A 15462-nucleotide genomic window follows, 5' to 3' on the forward strand; every position below is an offset into this window, starting at 1 on the left:
ACAAAAAGCCGTAATCCTTCACATCATTTCAATCTGTATAATTCGAACTTATTTTTGCGACTTGGTTACGATGACATCAGCAAGTGCCATCAGCGAACCAGTCGACAGGAGCTCCAACACCTGCACGTTGGCATTTGCCTCACGGGCAATCCAGTTACGGATCTCAATAGCAACCAAAGAGTCCAAACCGAGTGAGGAGACCGAGATAGTAGGCTCGATATCCTCAAGGGAAAGCACAAGAACCTGGGCGAGCTTAGCAGCCAAAGCCGTGTAGCAAACCTGCAATTTCTCCTCCTTAGATTCGGATTTGGCGAACTGCACGTGGAGTGGCAGAGCAACCTCATTTGAGTCACCGCCTGCCTGGTTCTTGTTGGCTGTGGCCAGAAGGCTGAACTTGGCGTCCTGCTCCCAGAAGTGGTCGTGGGTGTTGGATTCCAAGCCGGTAATTGCTTGACCGCCACATGAGTTGGCCAGATCGCCGGTGATGGCCGCAGCCAGAAGCGCCAGCACTTCTGATTCGGTCATTCCGTCTGTACCGATGTTCTTCAGAACCTCCTGCTGGCGCTTGGTGTCGACCTCGGCGAGATAACCGACATCGCGCACGGCAGTAAGATCAATGGTTGTACCAGGGAGACCCTGGCTGCGACGCCACTCCATGAAGCCGTCCAGGAAGACGTTGGCGGCGGCGTAGGCGGCTTGTCCTCGGTTACCGACAACACCCGAGACCGAGGAAAGGGCGACGAAGAAGTCAAGAGGAGACTTGGTCAGGGCATCGTGGAGGTTCCAAGCACCGTCGACCTTGCTAGCGGTAACGGCTTCGAAGTCTTCGAGGTCCATGTTCTCGAAGAGCATATCCCGAAGAACCATTGCACCGTGGACGACACCACGGATTGGTGGCATGTCCGCGATGTCCTTCAACATAGCATCGACAGACTTGCGAGTGCTGACGTCGCAGGCCTTAACGGTGATGTTGGTGCCGCTAGGAGCCAATTCATCCATCAGAGCTTGCACTGGGGCGTTCACTGCAGCACTTCGTGATACGAGGACAATGTTGCGGGCACCTTTCTGTGACATCCACTTGGCCATGCTTCGGCCCAGGCCACCCGTACCTCCGATGAGAATGTAGGTGGCGTCGGCCTTAAGGATGTTGGAGCCGGTCTTAGCGACGACTGCATTGACCATGTCGCCTTCTTGTGGGATGACCACGATCTTACCCATCGACTTTCCGGTCTGCAGAGCACGGAAAGCCTTCTCGACTTCGGAAATGGGGTATGAAGAGAGAGGGAAGATGGAGTGGATGAAGCCGTGAGCCATCAGGGAGGAAACATTATCCAAGAGCTGCTTCATCAACCAGGGCTTGTATGCAGCGATCTTGGTCAAATCGACAGAGTGGAAGGAGACATTGTACTCGAAAGGATGCATGTCCAGACGGGTGTTCTTGGTAATGTCCGCCTTACCGATCTCAATGAAGCGTCCAAATGGCGCAAGGCATTCCCAAGTCTCACGGAGCAGATCACCCGCGAGAGAGTTTAGAACAATATCAACACCACCAGTAACCTCACGGATGCTGCGACCGAAGGAGGCATCACGACTGTAGAAGATGTGATCCTCGCGGAGACCGTACTGCGTGATTAGGAACTCCTTCTTCTCGGCGCTTCCAACGGTCACGTAAATATCGGCCTCGGCCATCTGTGCAAGCATGATCGCGGCCTGGCCGACACCACCAGCGGCAGCGTGGATCAAAATCTTCTCGCCTGAGTTGTTCTTCAGGCGACCAAGCTCATACAGGGCATAGTACGCAGTACAGAAGACAACAGGTACGGTAGCAGCAACCTCGAGCGAGATGTTGTCGGGAATAGCGGTCGCACTGGTTCCCTTGCAGCGAGCGAAAGTGGAATAACCACCGAGGGGCAAAGCCATTACTCGTTCGCCAACCTTCAGGTTGGTGACCTTCTTACCGATGGAAGAGACCACACCACTGCACTCGATACCGATGTAAGGTTGAGCAAGTTGTCCCATAGTGACAACAATGTCCTTGAAGTTGAGACCGGTAGCCTTGACTTCGATCTCAATTTCGTCGTCAGCCAGCGGCACAACTTCGTCATCGGCAAAGTAGAGAGTGTCAAGAGCACCGTAGCTGCCAATCTCAAGGTGGAAACGACGACCGGGCTGAGCGAAAGGCTGGGACGAGAGCATGGGCTCAGTACTGGTCTCATTTTGCACGTATGCGTTGAGAGCAGTATCATTGGTGATACGGGGAACAAGGAGCTCGCCATTCTCGGTCTTGAACTCAAAGTCCTTGCAGGGCTTGATAGATTCGTCAGCGGGCCACAAGGCCTTCATGGCAGCCAGAACAGGGCCAGCGGGCTTCTTCAGGTCCTCGGCACTGAGTCCAAGAGTGGCAACCTTGGCCATAGTCTCAGAGCGCAAACTGCGAGTGAGACCGACAATCATCTGAGAATCAGGGGTGTCATTGCGGTAGACCCAGATGACGTTGCTGCAGTTGAGAAGAGTCTTCTGGATGTTGGCAAAGTCTGACTCTGTCAGGTCACGCAAGGTTTTGGCCGCAGTGTGCAGGATGATAACATGCTCGCGCTTCTGGTCGGTGTTGATATCACTCAGGGAAGAGATAGTGGTCGACCAGCGAATGGCCTCTCTGGAGATAGCCTCGTTTAGGCGCTCGGCAGCAACTTCAGACTTGCCAAATTGAGCAATCAGAAGCTCATCCTTGGACTCTTCGTGGTGTCCATTGACGCCATTTGCATGGCCGTTGGCGTGGCCGTTGGTATGCCCATTGGTGTGTCCATTGGTATCACCATTAGCATGGCCATTGGTTTCCTTGGCTTCAGCTTCCTCGGCGGCAGCCTTCTCGATATCAGCCAGCGATTGCCACTCAAGCTTGTAGCAAAGATCGCGGGTAGCATTGTCACCACTTCCAGCGTCGTTGATGGGAGTCATGGTGAGACCCTCTAGGTTGATCAAGACCTCACTAGAGTTGGTGGGGGTCACCCACAAGTCGAATTTGGTGGGCTCGGGCTTGACCAAGTCAGAACCTCCAATACACCAAGCACGGTAGTGATCACCCGGAGTAGCAGAAAGGTTTCCATTAATGACAAGGCTCTTGATCATAGTCGGCATGTAGAGAGTTTCGAGCTCCATACGACCCTTTCCAAGAATAGGCCATGTGAGGTGCAGCAAAGCATCCAAGAAGGTGGGGTGAATGGTCAAGGGAGCTTCGTATTCCTTGGGCATCATGGACTTGGTGTCTCGAACGTACAGGTCGGCACGCGAGTGGTGAGGGTCGGAGAAGCAGTTCTCAAGACCTTGGAAGGGCGTTCCATAACCAGCGCCGACCTCTGCAAGTACCTTGTAAAGATTGTCGATGTCAATCTTGTAAGTAGCGGCACCCTTGACCTCGGTGATTCGCTTCCTGAAGACCTTCTCCTCAAACTCGACAGAGTTGACAACAGAGTTCTGCTTCTGGTTCTTCTTGTTGGGGCGGGTGCGGACCAGACCAGTGCAGTGCTCGGTCCAACTACGCTTGTCGTTCCAAGAGCAGATACGGAATTCGTCCCAGGCATCAGAGTTACCACGGGTTCCCTCAGTGTAAGGCTTGAGGGTGATGGTAGTCTCAGCATCTGTGTCCTCTGTCAAAACAAGCGCAGCACCAACGCTCACTTCGCGGAATTCGAACTGTGAGTTGGCGGCAACAGTGCCGTACTTCTCAGAGCGTCTGCGAGCGGCCTCAATTGCCATGGCCAGATAACCAGCAATGGGGTAAACACTCATACCCTGCATTTTGTGGTCACGAAGCCAAGGGATATCGTCCAGACGAACGATGTTTCTCCACGTCGGCTCCAAGTCATTGGAGTAGAATGCCTCAGCGCCCAGAACATCGTTTCGGACTCCATCACGGAACTTGTGCTTCTCGGTGATACGAGTCTTGTGCCAGAACTCAGTCTCGTGCTGCCAGGGGTACCGGGGCAGATCACGAAGGAATGTACACGAAGCAGTGCCGGAGAGAGGGAAGTTGATCTCGTTAATGTTCAGTATTCCACCACGAACGTAAACCGCACCGGCAGCGTCTTGAACACACTGAGCGGGATCGGCCTTACGCATAACTGTAGGAGCATAACCGATCTTGGAAGCAACAGATGTTCCAAGGGTCTTCAGGGTGTCGAGGATGGGACCCTTCAGAGCAGAATGGGGTCCAACTTCAACGAGGAGGTTGGGCTTTTTCTCTCCACCGCACATCTTGGCGAGGGCATTGGCGAAGAGCACAGATGAAGTCAAGTTCTGGACCCAGTAGCTGGGGCCAAGATCGGTTGCCCGACTAATTTCACCAGTCACAGAGGAGTAGAAGGTAGCGGTGGCAGTGTCTGACGGCTGGACTGACTCGATGGCCTTCAAGTATGCCTCACTGACGTTCTTCATGTGGTCGGAGTGGTAAGCCACATCGATCATGAGCCTGCGGTTGAAAATCTTCTTGTCTTCAAGGATCACCTGCAGCTCTTCAATGGCAGGGACATCACCAGAGATGGTGACACTGGAAGGACTGTTGACACAGGCCACAGTGGCGTATCCAGCGGAGAGGGTCTTGAGCATAGGCTTGATATCTTCCACACTAGAGCCAACCGCCATCATGGTACCCTTTAGGTCAGGGAAGCTGCTCTTCAGCAACTCAGTCATTTGACCGCGGCGGTACGCCAGGGTCATGGCTCCCTCCAGGTCGAAAATGCCTGCAGCGTATGCCGCGCCAATTTCACCGGAACTGTGACCAACAACTGAACTGGGACGGATACCCCATGAGCGAAGTAGGTCCACCAGAGCAACCTGCAGAGCGGTGCAGGCCGGTTGACTCAGGTAAGGAGTGTTAATCCTGGAGGATTCCACATCTTTCTGCAACTCCTCGAGAAGGGAGAAGTCGGCACCCAAGTCCTGAGACAGGCACCTGTCGGCGCGCTCGACAGCAGAGGCAAAGACAGGGTATTCATTCATCAGAGGCATACCCATCTGAGCCCACTGGGCTCCCTGTCCAGTGAAGACAAATGCAACCGAGGGACCGTCACCTCCGACCACACGAGCGGGGTTGATCTTCATCTGCGCAAGCTGAATACCAGCATCGTTGAGGGATGTAGCGGAGAGGGCAACTCGGAAGGGGAGATTAGACAACTTGCTTCCAACTGTGTAGGCAAAGTTGCTGAACAGAGTGTTTTCGAACACCTCAGGACGCTGTTCAAAGTAGATACCGTAGTCCCGGCTTCTCTGGCGAAGAGCTTCTCGGTCATTTGCTGAGATCACGATAAGACGGCGCTTTCCGTCTTTTTCCTTGACAGTCTCTTCTGGCGTCGGCTGTGAAGGGGCCTTTTGCAAGACAACATGTGCGTTGGTACCACCGAAGCCATAGTTGGAAATACTGATATATTTCTTGCCACGGGGCCAGGGGCGTGTCGAGTTCACAACCTTCATGTTCCATTGCGCGAATGGGATCTTGGGGTTGGGCTTTTTGTATTCGGCATTAGGGAGCAGAAGTCCACTGTCAAGCATCATAGCCGACTTGATAACAGCAACAATACCACTAGCACCTGTTGATAAGAAATGTCAGAATCAGCAATCAAGATGAACATAGAGGGCCTTGCTTACCTTCCAAATGGCCAACATTGGTCTTGACTGATCCGATATAGAGTGGGTTTCTTGCGTTCCTGCCCTCTCCAAGTGCTGCGTGAATAGCAGTTGCTTCGATGGGGTCTCCGGCCGCGGTACCTAGACATATGAGCTTTCAAGTCTTTGGGACAGGCTTTTTACATACCTGTGCCGTGCGCTTCGACGTAACCACAGTCGCTTGGGTTCAAGCCAGCTTCCTGGTAAACTCGGCGAATCAGATCCTCTTGGGCCTGGCCGTTGGGAAGAGTAATTCCCTTGGTTCTTCCGTCTTGGTTGAGACCGGAATGACTGATCACAGCACGAATGGGGTCGCGATCACGAATGGCAGCAGAGAGAGTCTTGACCATAATGACACCGGCACCCTCACCACGGGCAAATCCGGACTTTCCTCTCTCTTCAAAAGCATATGTTCGTCCTTCCTCACTGAGAAGCCTGCAGAGATAAAGCGGTTAACGACTGCGTCACAGAAACAGACAAAATATCCGAATTCCAGTTGAGGAAGCCTTACTGTTGCATAGACATAGTAATGGAGTTTTCAGGGTTCAAAAGTAAATGACAACCACCGACGAGGGCCTCGGTAGATTCTCCGTTCCTCAGACTCTGCACAGCAGAGTGCAAGGCAACAAGAGAAGATGAACAGGCCGTGTCAACGGTGAAACTGGGGCCCCGAAGGTCGAACATGTATGAAATTCGGTTTGACTTCAAACCAGGCGCACATCCAGTGGCTTGAAACATGGGAGTCGTTTCAGTATCGCGCGTGTTATTAGCTTCGTAGTCGGCAAAGTTTCCTCCCATAAAAACACCGACACTTCGTCCGGCCATGAATTCTCTGGGAATACCAGCGCTCTCCATTGCTTCATATGAACATTCTAGCAAGAAGCGCTGTTGTGGATCCATGGCGACGGCCTCCTGGGCACTGACATTGAAGAAAGGAGCATCAAATCGTGTAACGTCATCAACGAAGTAGCCACCCTTTTGGTTGGAGGTACCTGGCTTCGAGGGGTTTGGGTGGTGATAGGCTTCTGGGGACCACCGGTCGTTGGGGATGGGGCACCAGCCACTGCGGCCTCGTGTGCATAGTTCCCACAGCTCACTTGGGGAAGAGACCTGACCAGGAAGTCGGCAGGAGTATCCAATAATCGCAATGGGCTCCAGGACTGGGGATTCAACTGGAGATTGTGACCCATTGGAGCCTGCTGTAGTATCCAATGCTGGCGACATCTTTCTGTGTGTATGTTCAAAAGGAGTGAATAGTATAGTGAGAAAGGGCAAGTATTAAAGACTGCTATATGCTAGTCTGAAGCCCAGCAGAAAAGGCAAGAGAGAATGAATGCAAAGAGATGAAGGAACACAGAAGATGAAAAGGAGAAAGAAAAAGATCTACTGAGAATAGGGAAAGACCATTTCACATGTGTAAATTCTTTTCTGAGAGAGCAAAGCAGACGGCCCACTTGGTAAAGGAAAGGCAGAACGATCGGCACATTTTAAATCACAGACGGGGCTATTTGACAACTAACAGTACAAGGAAAGACCGCAATGGATAAGATGTCCAAGTTCTGCCTCGTACATGTACTGAGTCTCCCGATCAGGGGCTGTATTCAAAGCCAACAGGAGTTTGGCAACCCCTTCCGTAGTGGGGAGCTATGCAGTGGTTTCAATTTTCGGGATTGATAGATCCAATCACGTTAACTCAATACTTAGACTTTGTGGCTTCTTTGTCAGAATATGGGGCCTTGATCTATGGGTCGCTGTTCCTGCATCTGATTTGGTTATGAGTGGAGCGACTAAAGTGTGGCGGTCTGCCGATCGCATAGCCTTAGAGAAATAGCCTATGGATCATAGATGTCGATCGAAAGAACCAGGATACAAGGATCGGCAGAGCTCCTCAACAATTTTTACTGTATTAAAATATTTCGAGGTCCAGCGTGTTGGTCATTGATTTGGTGGCTTTTTTGCTCTTTGATTCCCTTCACTTCATCCATTGTAGTATTGTGACAGTTGCTCATCATGCATTTCCTATGTCTTCACGGTGCCATTGGCAACACCGATGTGAGTGCGCGCAATTTCAAACCGCAAAATTGGAGTCATACTAACAACAGCAGAATATCACCATTCAGTTAGGTAATTAGCCTCTCAGAGCCTCTTCTTACGGTCGTTAACAGGGAATTCTGTCTACAGCGCCTCTCCAAAAGGATTTGGGCGAAGACGCAACGTTTCACTATATTAATGGACCCTTGTCCTTTATCCCTCCACCAGGTGAGTAGGTCCCGGAAAACCTCGCTTGTCATGCCTAACCATGCTCCAGGATTTGAAGAATATTTCGGAGTCGGACCGCATTACAGGTGGGCTGACGATGGCCAAGCGCCAGAAGATTCCTGGATTATGCGCATTCGTGGCAATGCAGCTCCCAGCGACGATACAAACAATGAAGACGCGATGAGAGGGTTACTCGGAGAGGGATCCTGCAAAAACCACCCAGAGCTCATGAAATACATCTATGACGCGCTAGAGAGGAACCCCGAAATCGGCGGTATCATCGCATACAGCGAGGGTGCCATGGCTGCTTCCACTTTTATTCTGGATGAAGCACGTCGAGAGCAAGAGGAAGGGCGAGAGCGCCGGATCAAATGCGCTATGTTCGTCGGCGGCTGGCCTGCCATGAAGCCCAATGCTGGGTTCATCCTCGCGGACGACGGAGGCGACGAAATGATCGACATCCCTACCCTCCATGTTGTGGGTGCAAATGGTAAGAAATGATTGCTCTCCTAAGTTTTTGACACCGGGCTGATCTATCCATGCAGATCCCTTCCGATACGGCTCCGAAGCCCTTTACGATATCTGTGATCCTGACACTGCGGAGTATTTTGATATGGGTAAAGGACATGTCATTCCACGTTCTGGGCTAGTGATCGGAGAATTGAGCAATGCTCTCCGGGAATTGGTCAAGAAGACAGAACCTGAAGAGTAAGGGGTTGAGCATGGTAATCGCAGATCGTATCATTCATGTATTATTACGTCGGTGGTGGGTCAAATCGGCTTTTGGGGAACGAGTGATCTATTCCTAATTTCAATTTTGCACGGCAGTGTCTCGGCTCATGACCGGGTTCGAGATCTGCAGAGCTAGAAGATTTAATTGTTGGACTTCACTCTAACCTCCACTAAAAAGTGGACCGTTGGGTTTATGGTCCATGATAGCTGAAAACTTTCTATAGTAGGAAACTCGTACTCAGGGGTCCCCGATCGCCAAATGGTGGAGAAAAGTAGGAACTCGGCCAAATTAATTGGATACTACGGACATTTTGTCTGACTGCAGACTGACTACATCTCAGTTTCGTATGATACGTATTCCATGAGAAGACCGGAAAGAAAACAATTCCAAACAGGTAGGGATCATCAACAGCTGTTTTCCACGACTAGAATAGGAGTGTGGGAATGCTTTATGTGGGAGTTGGCTTTTAATCCTCCCTTCACTCTTCAAAGAACTTCGTATCTCATCTTCCAAAATGCGTTTCGTGTGTCTGCATGGCTCAGTGAGCAGTAGCTCTGTAAGTGAAGCTCTTCCCTCGAGCGCGCCAACCTGGAGTTAAACTAATGATCGCAGAAATTGGAAGCGATGCTAGGTATCACTGAAATGCTGGTGAGAAAGCTACAATACACTGACTCGTGAAATAGCGCCATTTCAACAAAATTTGACCGCCGACAACGCTGCTTCATTCGATTATATTGAAGCGAAGACACCAAGCACTGCGCCCCCAGGTATGATATACTCGCGGCAGTGGCATTGAAGCGATCTAACGAATTCAGAACTCTTGGGTTTCTTTGGTCCCCCGCCACACTACCGCTGGCTTGACTACGAGGGCATTGGAACGGAACAACTGCACGAGACAGCCCGCACCGCAATCGATAATTCAGATCTTCCTGCAGAAGAGCGCCTGCGGAAGAAAATTCCTTGTGATTTCAATTGGGTTAATTATAATGATCTCATGGAGCAAATCGACAAGCACCTTGAGGCGAACCCTGACATCGAGGGTTTCGTTGCTTACAGTGAAGGAACGAGTATTGCAGCGACGTATCTGCTGTACGAACAAAAGATGGAGCAAGAGCACGGTCGCCCTCGACGGATAAAATGTGCCGTGTTTTTCGCGGGCGTGCCTCCAATTGATGAAAAGAACGGATACGTATTCGCTGATGAGCGAGAGGATATGATTGACATTCCGTCACTGCACGTCATTGGCGCAGCCGGTATGCTTCTTCCTTCTAACCTGCGATAGAATCCTGATCGTCGGCTAATTATTCTCGTCTATCTAGACCCTTACCGCTGCGCTGCTGATTCGCTATACAACCTCTGTGACCCTGATATGGCTCATTTCTTCGACACCGGCAAGGGACATACTATTCCCCGCGGAGAACCGATCATTAGCGAGCTTGGAAATGCGGTTCGAGAAATGATCGCGAAGGCCAAGGAAGAGTGAGAGCTTGGAAAATAGTTGAGCGATGCTGGACTGTTCCGGAATGTAAATTAATTACCCTTAATTATTGCATCCATGTATTCAGAATAACCTTATCGGTGACCAGTGTGGAGTACTCATCGCCTATGGACGAATGGTTGGGGTTTCGATCCACAATTAGCGTGCAATCATGTCCTTTTCCTCTTCGGTCGTGCTCGGCGACTGTGCACAGGGGAAAAGGCCCCTTTTTAAAAAGAAAAGAGAAAAAGCAACAACAAAGCCGATTTTCTGCATGTCAATTTAGAATGCCTGTCTTTCAAACTATAAAATAACTACAGATCAACGCTAGATACCTGTTTCCCTTCTGGTAATGATGCCTCGTATGAAATCTAGGTGTGGGGGTTTCCACGCCCAACAAGATCAGAATCCGAACCCGAGCGAAACCCCAAGTGAGAGAGACTAATGAATGACAGGCCCCACTCAAATTTCCTTGATTTTACGGAGATTTAGCTGGGAGTACTCCGTACTGAGTAAAACCCTCGATCTCGGCTTGGCGATCGCATATTTTCGTTGCCGGTAATGCGAGTCCGGAAGCCGGTGACCCACCCCAGCTAGCCAGAAAGGTCCAAACTGCTCCGAGAAAATGCCTTGACTGCTCTCACGGCAGCTTGACAAGGCATTGAGTTCCAGAAGTCTAATTCTAGATATCTACGATCCGTATGAGATCGAGAGATCGACATAGATCTTTGGGGGGATCATCACAACCCTATGTTTGGACGGATTTCGACATGTGCCAACTGAACAATGATTTTTCAAGTTCTCCGATGTCGCCATAAAATATAGCATGCGCTCTAGCGTCAATGTGCTGCTTAATTCTCGTCGCTTATGTAGACTCAGGACAGGCGCCTTCGGCCTGGCTACCCCTCGCGATGGCCTCATCTATGCCTGTAGGCACAACATCTCGTGGCTGCGAGTCTTAACTGACTGGAATTGCGTGACTGATTGGGGTTTTTTGGGCTTTGTACTTTCTGTTACGAGTATAAAAGCATTCTAGTTATACCAATACTTTAAGGCGTCAACCAAGAACAATCAACCTCTACGAGTTATACATAGTCCATTGCCTCTTACGGCGCTCCTCTCACATGGCGATTGAAGATGATAAGGCTGTGCAGATCTCTGCCAGTCCAAAAGACTCGCCGGGAACTAGTATTGGTGACAATTCGGATAAAGAGCAACAGCAGATCTATTCGAGCAAAAGAGAGGGAACATTCGAGGCTAGCGATAGTCCTCATCTCTTCAGACCTATTGACAACTACGAAGGACTTCATCGCTGGGACCCCGATTTTCAATGGACAGAGCAGGAAGAGAAGAAGATTGTGAGAAAGGTATGTGATTCTTCTACGGCAAATGAGGCACAAACGCTCACTACTTCGAACAGATTGACCTTCGTGTCTGCACCTTTGCCTGCGTGACGTTCTTCGCATTGCAGCTTGATCGAGGAAATATCGGCCAGGCTTTGTCCAGTACACTACTCAAAGATCTGAAAATGACAAGTAACGATTATAACTTGGGTCAAACTATATTCCTGGTATGCTTCTTGCTGGCCGAGATGCCTTCTCAATTGATTTCCAAAAGACTGGGCCCCGATCGGTGGATTCCGATCCAAATGATCTCTTGGAGTCTGGTCGCGGCTTGTCAAGCTTTCTTACAAGGACGGGGTTCATATCTAGCCCTTCGGGCCCTGCTAGGACTTTTGGAGGGTGGCTTGTGAGTTGTCATTTTCAAAGGATGTGAGAATTCGACTAACAGCATCTTCCAGCATCCCCGACACAGTCCTATTCCTCTCATTCTTCTACAAATCCAATGAGCTGCCCAAAAGATTGACCTGCTTCTGGATATCCCTCATCGTCTCTGGAATTATCGGCGCGTTCCTTGCCTTTGGCTTGCTCCATATAACCGACTCACACGGTGGTGGCTCATGGCGATACCTCTTCGCCTACGAAGGTCTGATAACCGGCGTCATTGGAATCATCGCCGTTTTCTGGATGCCCGCATCGCCAGTGCAAACTAAGGGAGGATTCCGTGGCAAGAACGGATGGTTCACTGAACATGAAGAAAAGATCATGGTGAACCGAATTATTCGCGACGATCCTAGCAAGGGTACCATGCATAATCGACAAGCAATGACCCCAAAGCTCATGTGGGCATCGCTGAAGGATTTCCATATGTGGCCACTTTATACTATCGGATTGATCTGGATGATTCCTCCTGGGCCGGCTACCAACTACCTGACCTTGCAATTACGGTCGCAAGGATTCACTACCTTCCAAACCAACTTGCTGGTCATTCCCTCCGCTGTTGTTGGAATTATCACTATCATCGGTATTACCTGGCTCGCAGAACGTACAAACCAACGCCTGCTGTGCGGTGCATTGATGGGTGTATGGAATCTGATTTTATTAATTACCTTGGAGGTTCTTCCTCAAAAAAGTATGCCCTGGCCGCGATGGGCTATTCTTACTCTGCTGGTCGGAGGACCCAGCATTCACCCTGTGCTAGTGGCGTTGACCTCGCGGAATGCTGGGTCTGTACGGACTCGCACTGTCGCCTCTGCATTGTACAACATGACTGTGCAAGTCTCCAGCATTGTCAGCGCTAATGTGAGTTCCAAACTACTCCGCTGACTCGGTTAGTTCTCCATGATACTGACAGTTGAAACCAGGTCTACCAAGCCAAAGACGCACCGTATTACCGACACGGAAACAAAGTTTTGATCGCACTGGCTGTATCCGGTATAGCCCTTTTCATTGCAGCAAAGTTCTATTACGACTGGTGCAACAGGTGAGTTTACATTTCCTCCTATGATCTGTAAAGATAAGCTGTTTTAACAGAATCTAGAAAAAACGCTACCCAATGGAATGCTATGACAAGCGAAGAAAGAGAGCTTTACTTACGCGAAAACCCGGTGTTAACCAACAAGAGGTATGCGCGCATGAAACCAGATAACTGAGTCTAGAAATGGTCAGCTAACAAATTGCTACAGAATTGATTTCCGCTTTTCTCTCTGATCCCCCGTTGCAGTTCGGGGTTGTGCGGGCTGTGATGTATATATTTCGGCGGGATGACAGGACCAACGTACTTACTAGTCAAGCCACAACTCACATGTCTGGCAATTTAGAATATCCGAGGCGTGCTCAATATACCCACGATATGTTCAATAAATCTCTTGGGAGAAAATTCTAATACTCCGAAGCGAATGGCTTCATAGGATGCATATCCGACCACGTTGATAGGACAAGTCACTGAACCGTAGATAAGGCATACGGAATAATCTCATTGAATCAGTGCCGGAATTGCAGTATCTTGGCTTGGATGAGGCCATTTGCACTAATTTATTGTTGCCGATATTGGTTGCGCCAGTTTGGCACCGATGTTGCAATATTTAGTGAGGGGGTTGGGTACGCCAACCGCGGCAGTGGAAATTAACCTATACAACAGAGGCGAATTGTGGAGAGAAGATATTAACTCCCGGGGCCGGTGGAAGAACCATGTGATAAATTTGGCAGTTTGCTTCTGGAAGGGCAAGGGTTTGATGAACGATGACTGGGTTCTAGGTCTGATTTAAGCTTAACTACCAATTCTGAAATTTCACCTGAGCACTCACCAGAAATACATTCGAATTATGCTTTATGATTGCTAAAGAAGATAGAAAAACAAGGCAGACCACCGCAGATTACAACTCTCCTCCGCTATCCTGTCTTTACGTTGCTACCTTTGCTACATTGCTTGCAAATTCTTCGTGTACCGTATTTGATCAATAGGTCGCTCTTCTGATTATGTTCATACACATATCCTATTAAAATTTGATATTCAAACCTTCTCCTTATCTGCTTCGGTAATATACGGCGTTTCATACGGACGCTCAGCCTGCGGTGTTATACGAGCCAAGTGACGACGCTCACCAGTCACCCAATCAATGATCGCAGAGTGCGCAGTAACACGGTTCTGTGCATGTATCAGCCTCTACAGCATCATGAAAGAAGTCTTGGAAGTCAACTTACATCCCAGACTACAACAGTCTTAGGGGCCCACCGAACACGCGCCTGGTAATCGATACCCCGGCCGACATGGGCCAGCAAGAAGCCTAGAAGGGCGTCACTTTCTTCTTTCTTAAGACCAACAATGCTGCGAGTGACTTTCCGTATAGTTAGCTCAGTCATTCAATCTCGAGAAAATAAACTTACAGCCTGCATTCACGAAAAGCGCCTTTTCGCCCGTAACGGGATGAGTACGAACAAGGGGGTGTTCATTCTTCACAGGCTCCCTTCTTACTACTCCTCCGCGGCCCAGACTAAACTCAGCCTGCTCGACTCCAGAATGCACAGCTTTTAGTCCATGCAGTCTTTCTTTGATAGCCGGTGAAAGGCGGTTATAAGCCTCAACCTGGTTCACGAAAACGGTGTCACCGCCGACCTCTGGACCATCGAGAATGTACAAGAAGGTAGTCCCAGGGGGCTGCTGCTCGTAAGTAACGTCTGAATGCCAGGACACACTGCTATTCTTTCCAGCGAGGAATTGATCAAGCTCCCAGTTGTTATTGTGCCGGTGAACAAGATGCACCTCGGGATATCCTTCGGGAGATCCACTGGTTGGATGGATATGATGCCGGCCGAAGTATCCTCCAAAATCGAGCGCTTCATTAATTGGCAAATCAGCAAGATCTTGGTCTCTGAAAGCGACGACTTTGCGCTGGGCAACCAGGAGAGCCAGTTGGTCCTTTCCGGTGGAGCTGAGTTTGCTTAACTGAACGCCTGTGACTTCAGAGCCGATCGTTGGTGTGAGCTTCTGAATCTTGGATCCTTCTGGTAGGAGATCACTCAGGGATGGGTCGGCGTCTTTGCCATGGTCAACATGGGTAAAGGGTTCCAGGGGGGGGTATTTCTCGCTGTAGTCCCAAGTAGGGAGGTAGGCCGGATACTAAATTGACCATGGGTTAGTATTCGCAGGGCTATCGACGGGGTATTTTTGACGTACACTGGCGGTAGTGTTTTTTCCTTCCTCATCAATGATCCTTCTTACTCGGGGTTTGGGGACGTTATCAGCTGATTTGGACTCCGCCTTGACAGGGACGATGATCTCCGCAGCTGCAGATTCGATAATAGATGGCGCCATGGTTGTTTCCTTGTTTCGGTTTGCAATAATTTTGTGACAGGAAGCCATTGCACGCACCTAAAGACTTGGATATATATCATTTTCATTTCGGTTCGCGTCATTATATGCTGCGGTCACGTATAAACTTAGATACAGGCCATCTTCAGGAGGCGGAGGTGAACGAATCAATAAAATCATC

The 15462-nt window shown here is 49.9% G+C and overlaps 5 protein-coding genes across 5 annotated transcripts; 3 read left to right on the forward strand and 2 right to left on the reverse strand.

Moving 5' to 3' along the window:
• Positions 1 to 48: 48 nt before the first annotated feature.
• Positions 49 to 6885, reverse strand: N7511_003893 (type I polyketide synthase; the record flags this gene model as incomplete). The annotated part of the gene is made up of 4 exons (XM_057126318.1): positions 49 to 5585; positions 5644 to 5763; positions 5810 to 6096; positions 6173 to 6885. 4 exons carry the CDS (start codon positions 6883 to 6885, stop codon positions 49 to 51), a joined length of 6657 nt encoding a protein of 2218 aa, XP_056985208.1.
• Positions 6886 to 7671: 786 nt separating this feature from the next.
• On the forward strand, positions 7672 to 8632 carry N7511_003894 (uncharacterized protein; the record flags this gene model as incomplete). Its single annotated transcript, XM_057126319.1, has 5 exons — positions 7672 to 7713; positions 7767 to 7785; positions 7843 to 7920; positions 7970 to 8410; positions 8466 to 8632. 5 exons carry the CDS (start codon positions 7672 to 7674, stop codon positions 8630 to 8632), a joined length of 747 nt encoding a protein of 248 aa, XP_056985209.1.
• A 535-nt stretch (positions 8633 to 9167) lies between these two features.
• On the forward strand, positions 9168 to 10136 carry N7511_003895 (uncharacterized protein; the record flags this gene model as incomplete). Its single annotated transcript, XM_057126320.1, has 5 exons — positions 9168 to 9209; positions 9266 to 9284; positions 9337 to 9420; positions 9469 to 9906; positions 9973 to 10136. 5 exons carry the CDS (start codon positions 9168 to 9170, stop codon positions 10134 to 10136), a joined length of 747 nt encoding a protein of 248 aa, XP_056985210.1.
• A 1118-nt stretch (positions 10137 to 11254) lies between these two features.
• N7511_003896 (uncharacterized protein) lies at positions 11255 to 13180 on the forward strand (the record flags this gene model as incomplete). The annotated part of the gene is made up of 6 exons (XM_057126321.1): positions 11255 to 11497; positions 11551 to 11879; positions 11932 to 12772; positions 12835 to 12953; positions 13011 to 13094; positions 13156 to 13180. 6 exons carry the CDS (start codon positions 11255 to 11257, stop codon positions 13178 to 13180), a joined length of 1641 nt encoding a protein of 546 aa, XP_056985211.1.
• Positions 13181 to 13982: 802 nt separating this feature from the next.
• N7511_003897 (TauD/TfdA dioxygenase family protein) lies at positions 13983 to 15284 on the reverse strand (the record flags this gene model as incomplete). Its single annotated transcript, XM_057126322.1, has 4 exons — positions 13983 to 14117; positions 14174 to 14307; positions 14357 to 15089; positions 15147 to 15284. 4 exons carry the CDS (start codon positions 15282 to 15284, stop codon positions 13983 to 13985), a joined length of 1140 nt encoding a protein of 379 aa, XP_056985212.1.
• Positions 15285 to 15462: the final 178 nt, after the last annotated feature.

This window comes from Penicillium nucicola (genome assembly GCF_028828085.1).
Source record: "Penicillium nucicola strain IBT 29836 chromosome Unknown utg000003l, whole genome shotgun sequence".
Lineage (NCBI taxonomy): Eukaryota > Fungi > Ascomycota > Eurotiomycetes > Eurotiales > Aspergillaceae > Penicillium > Penicillium nucicola.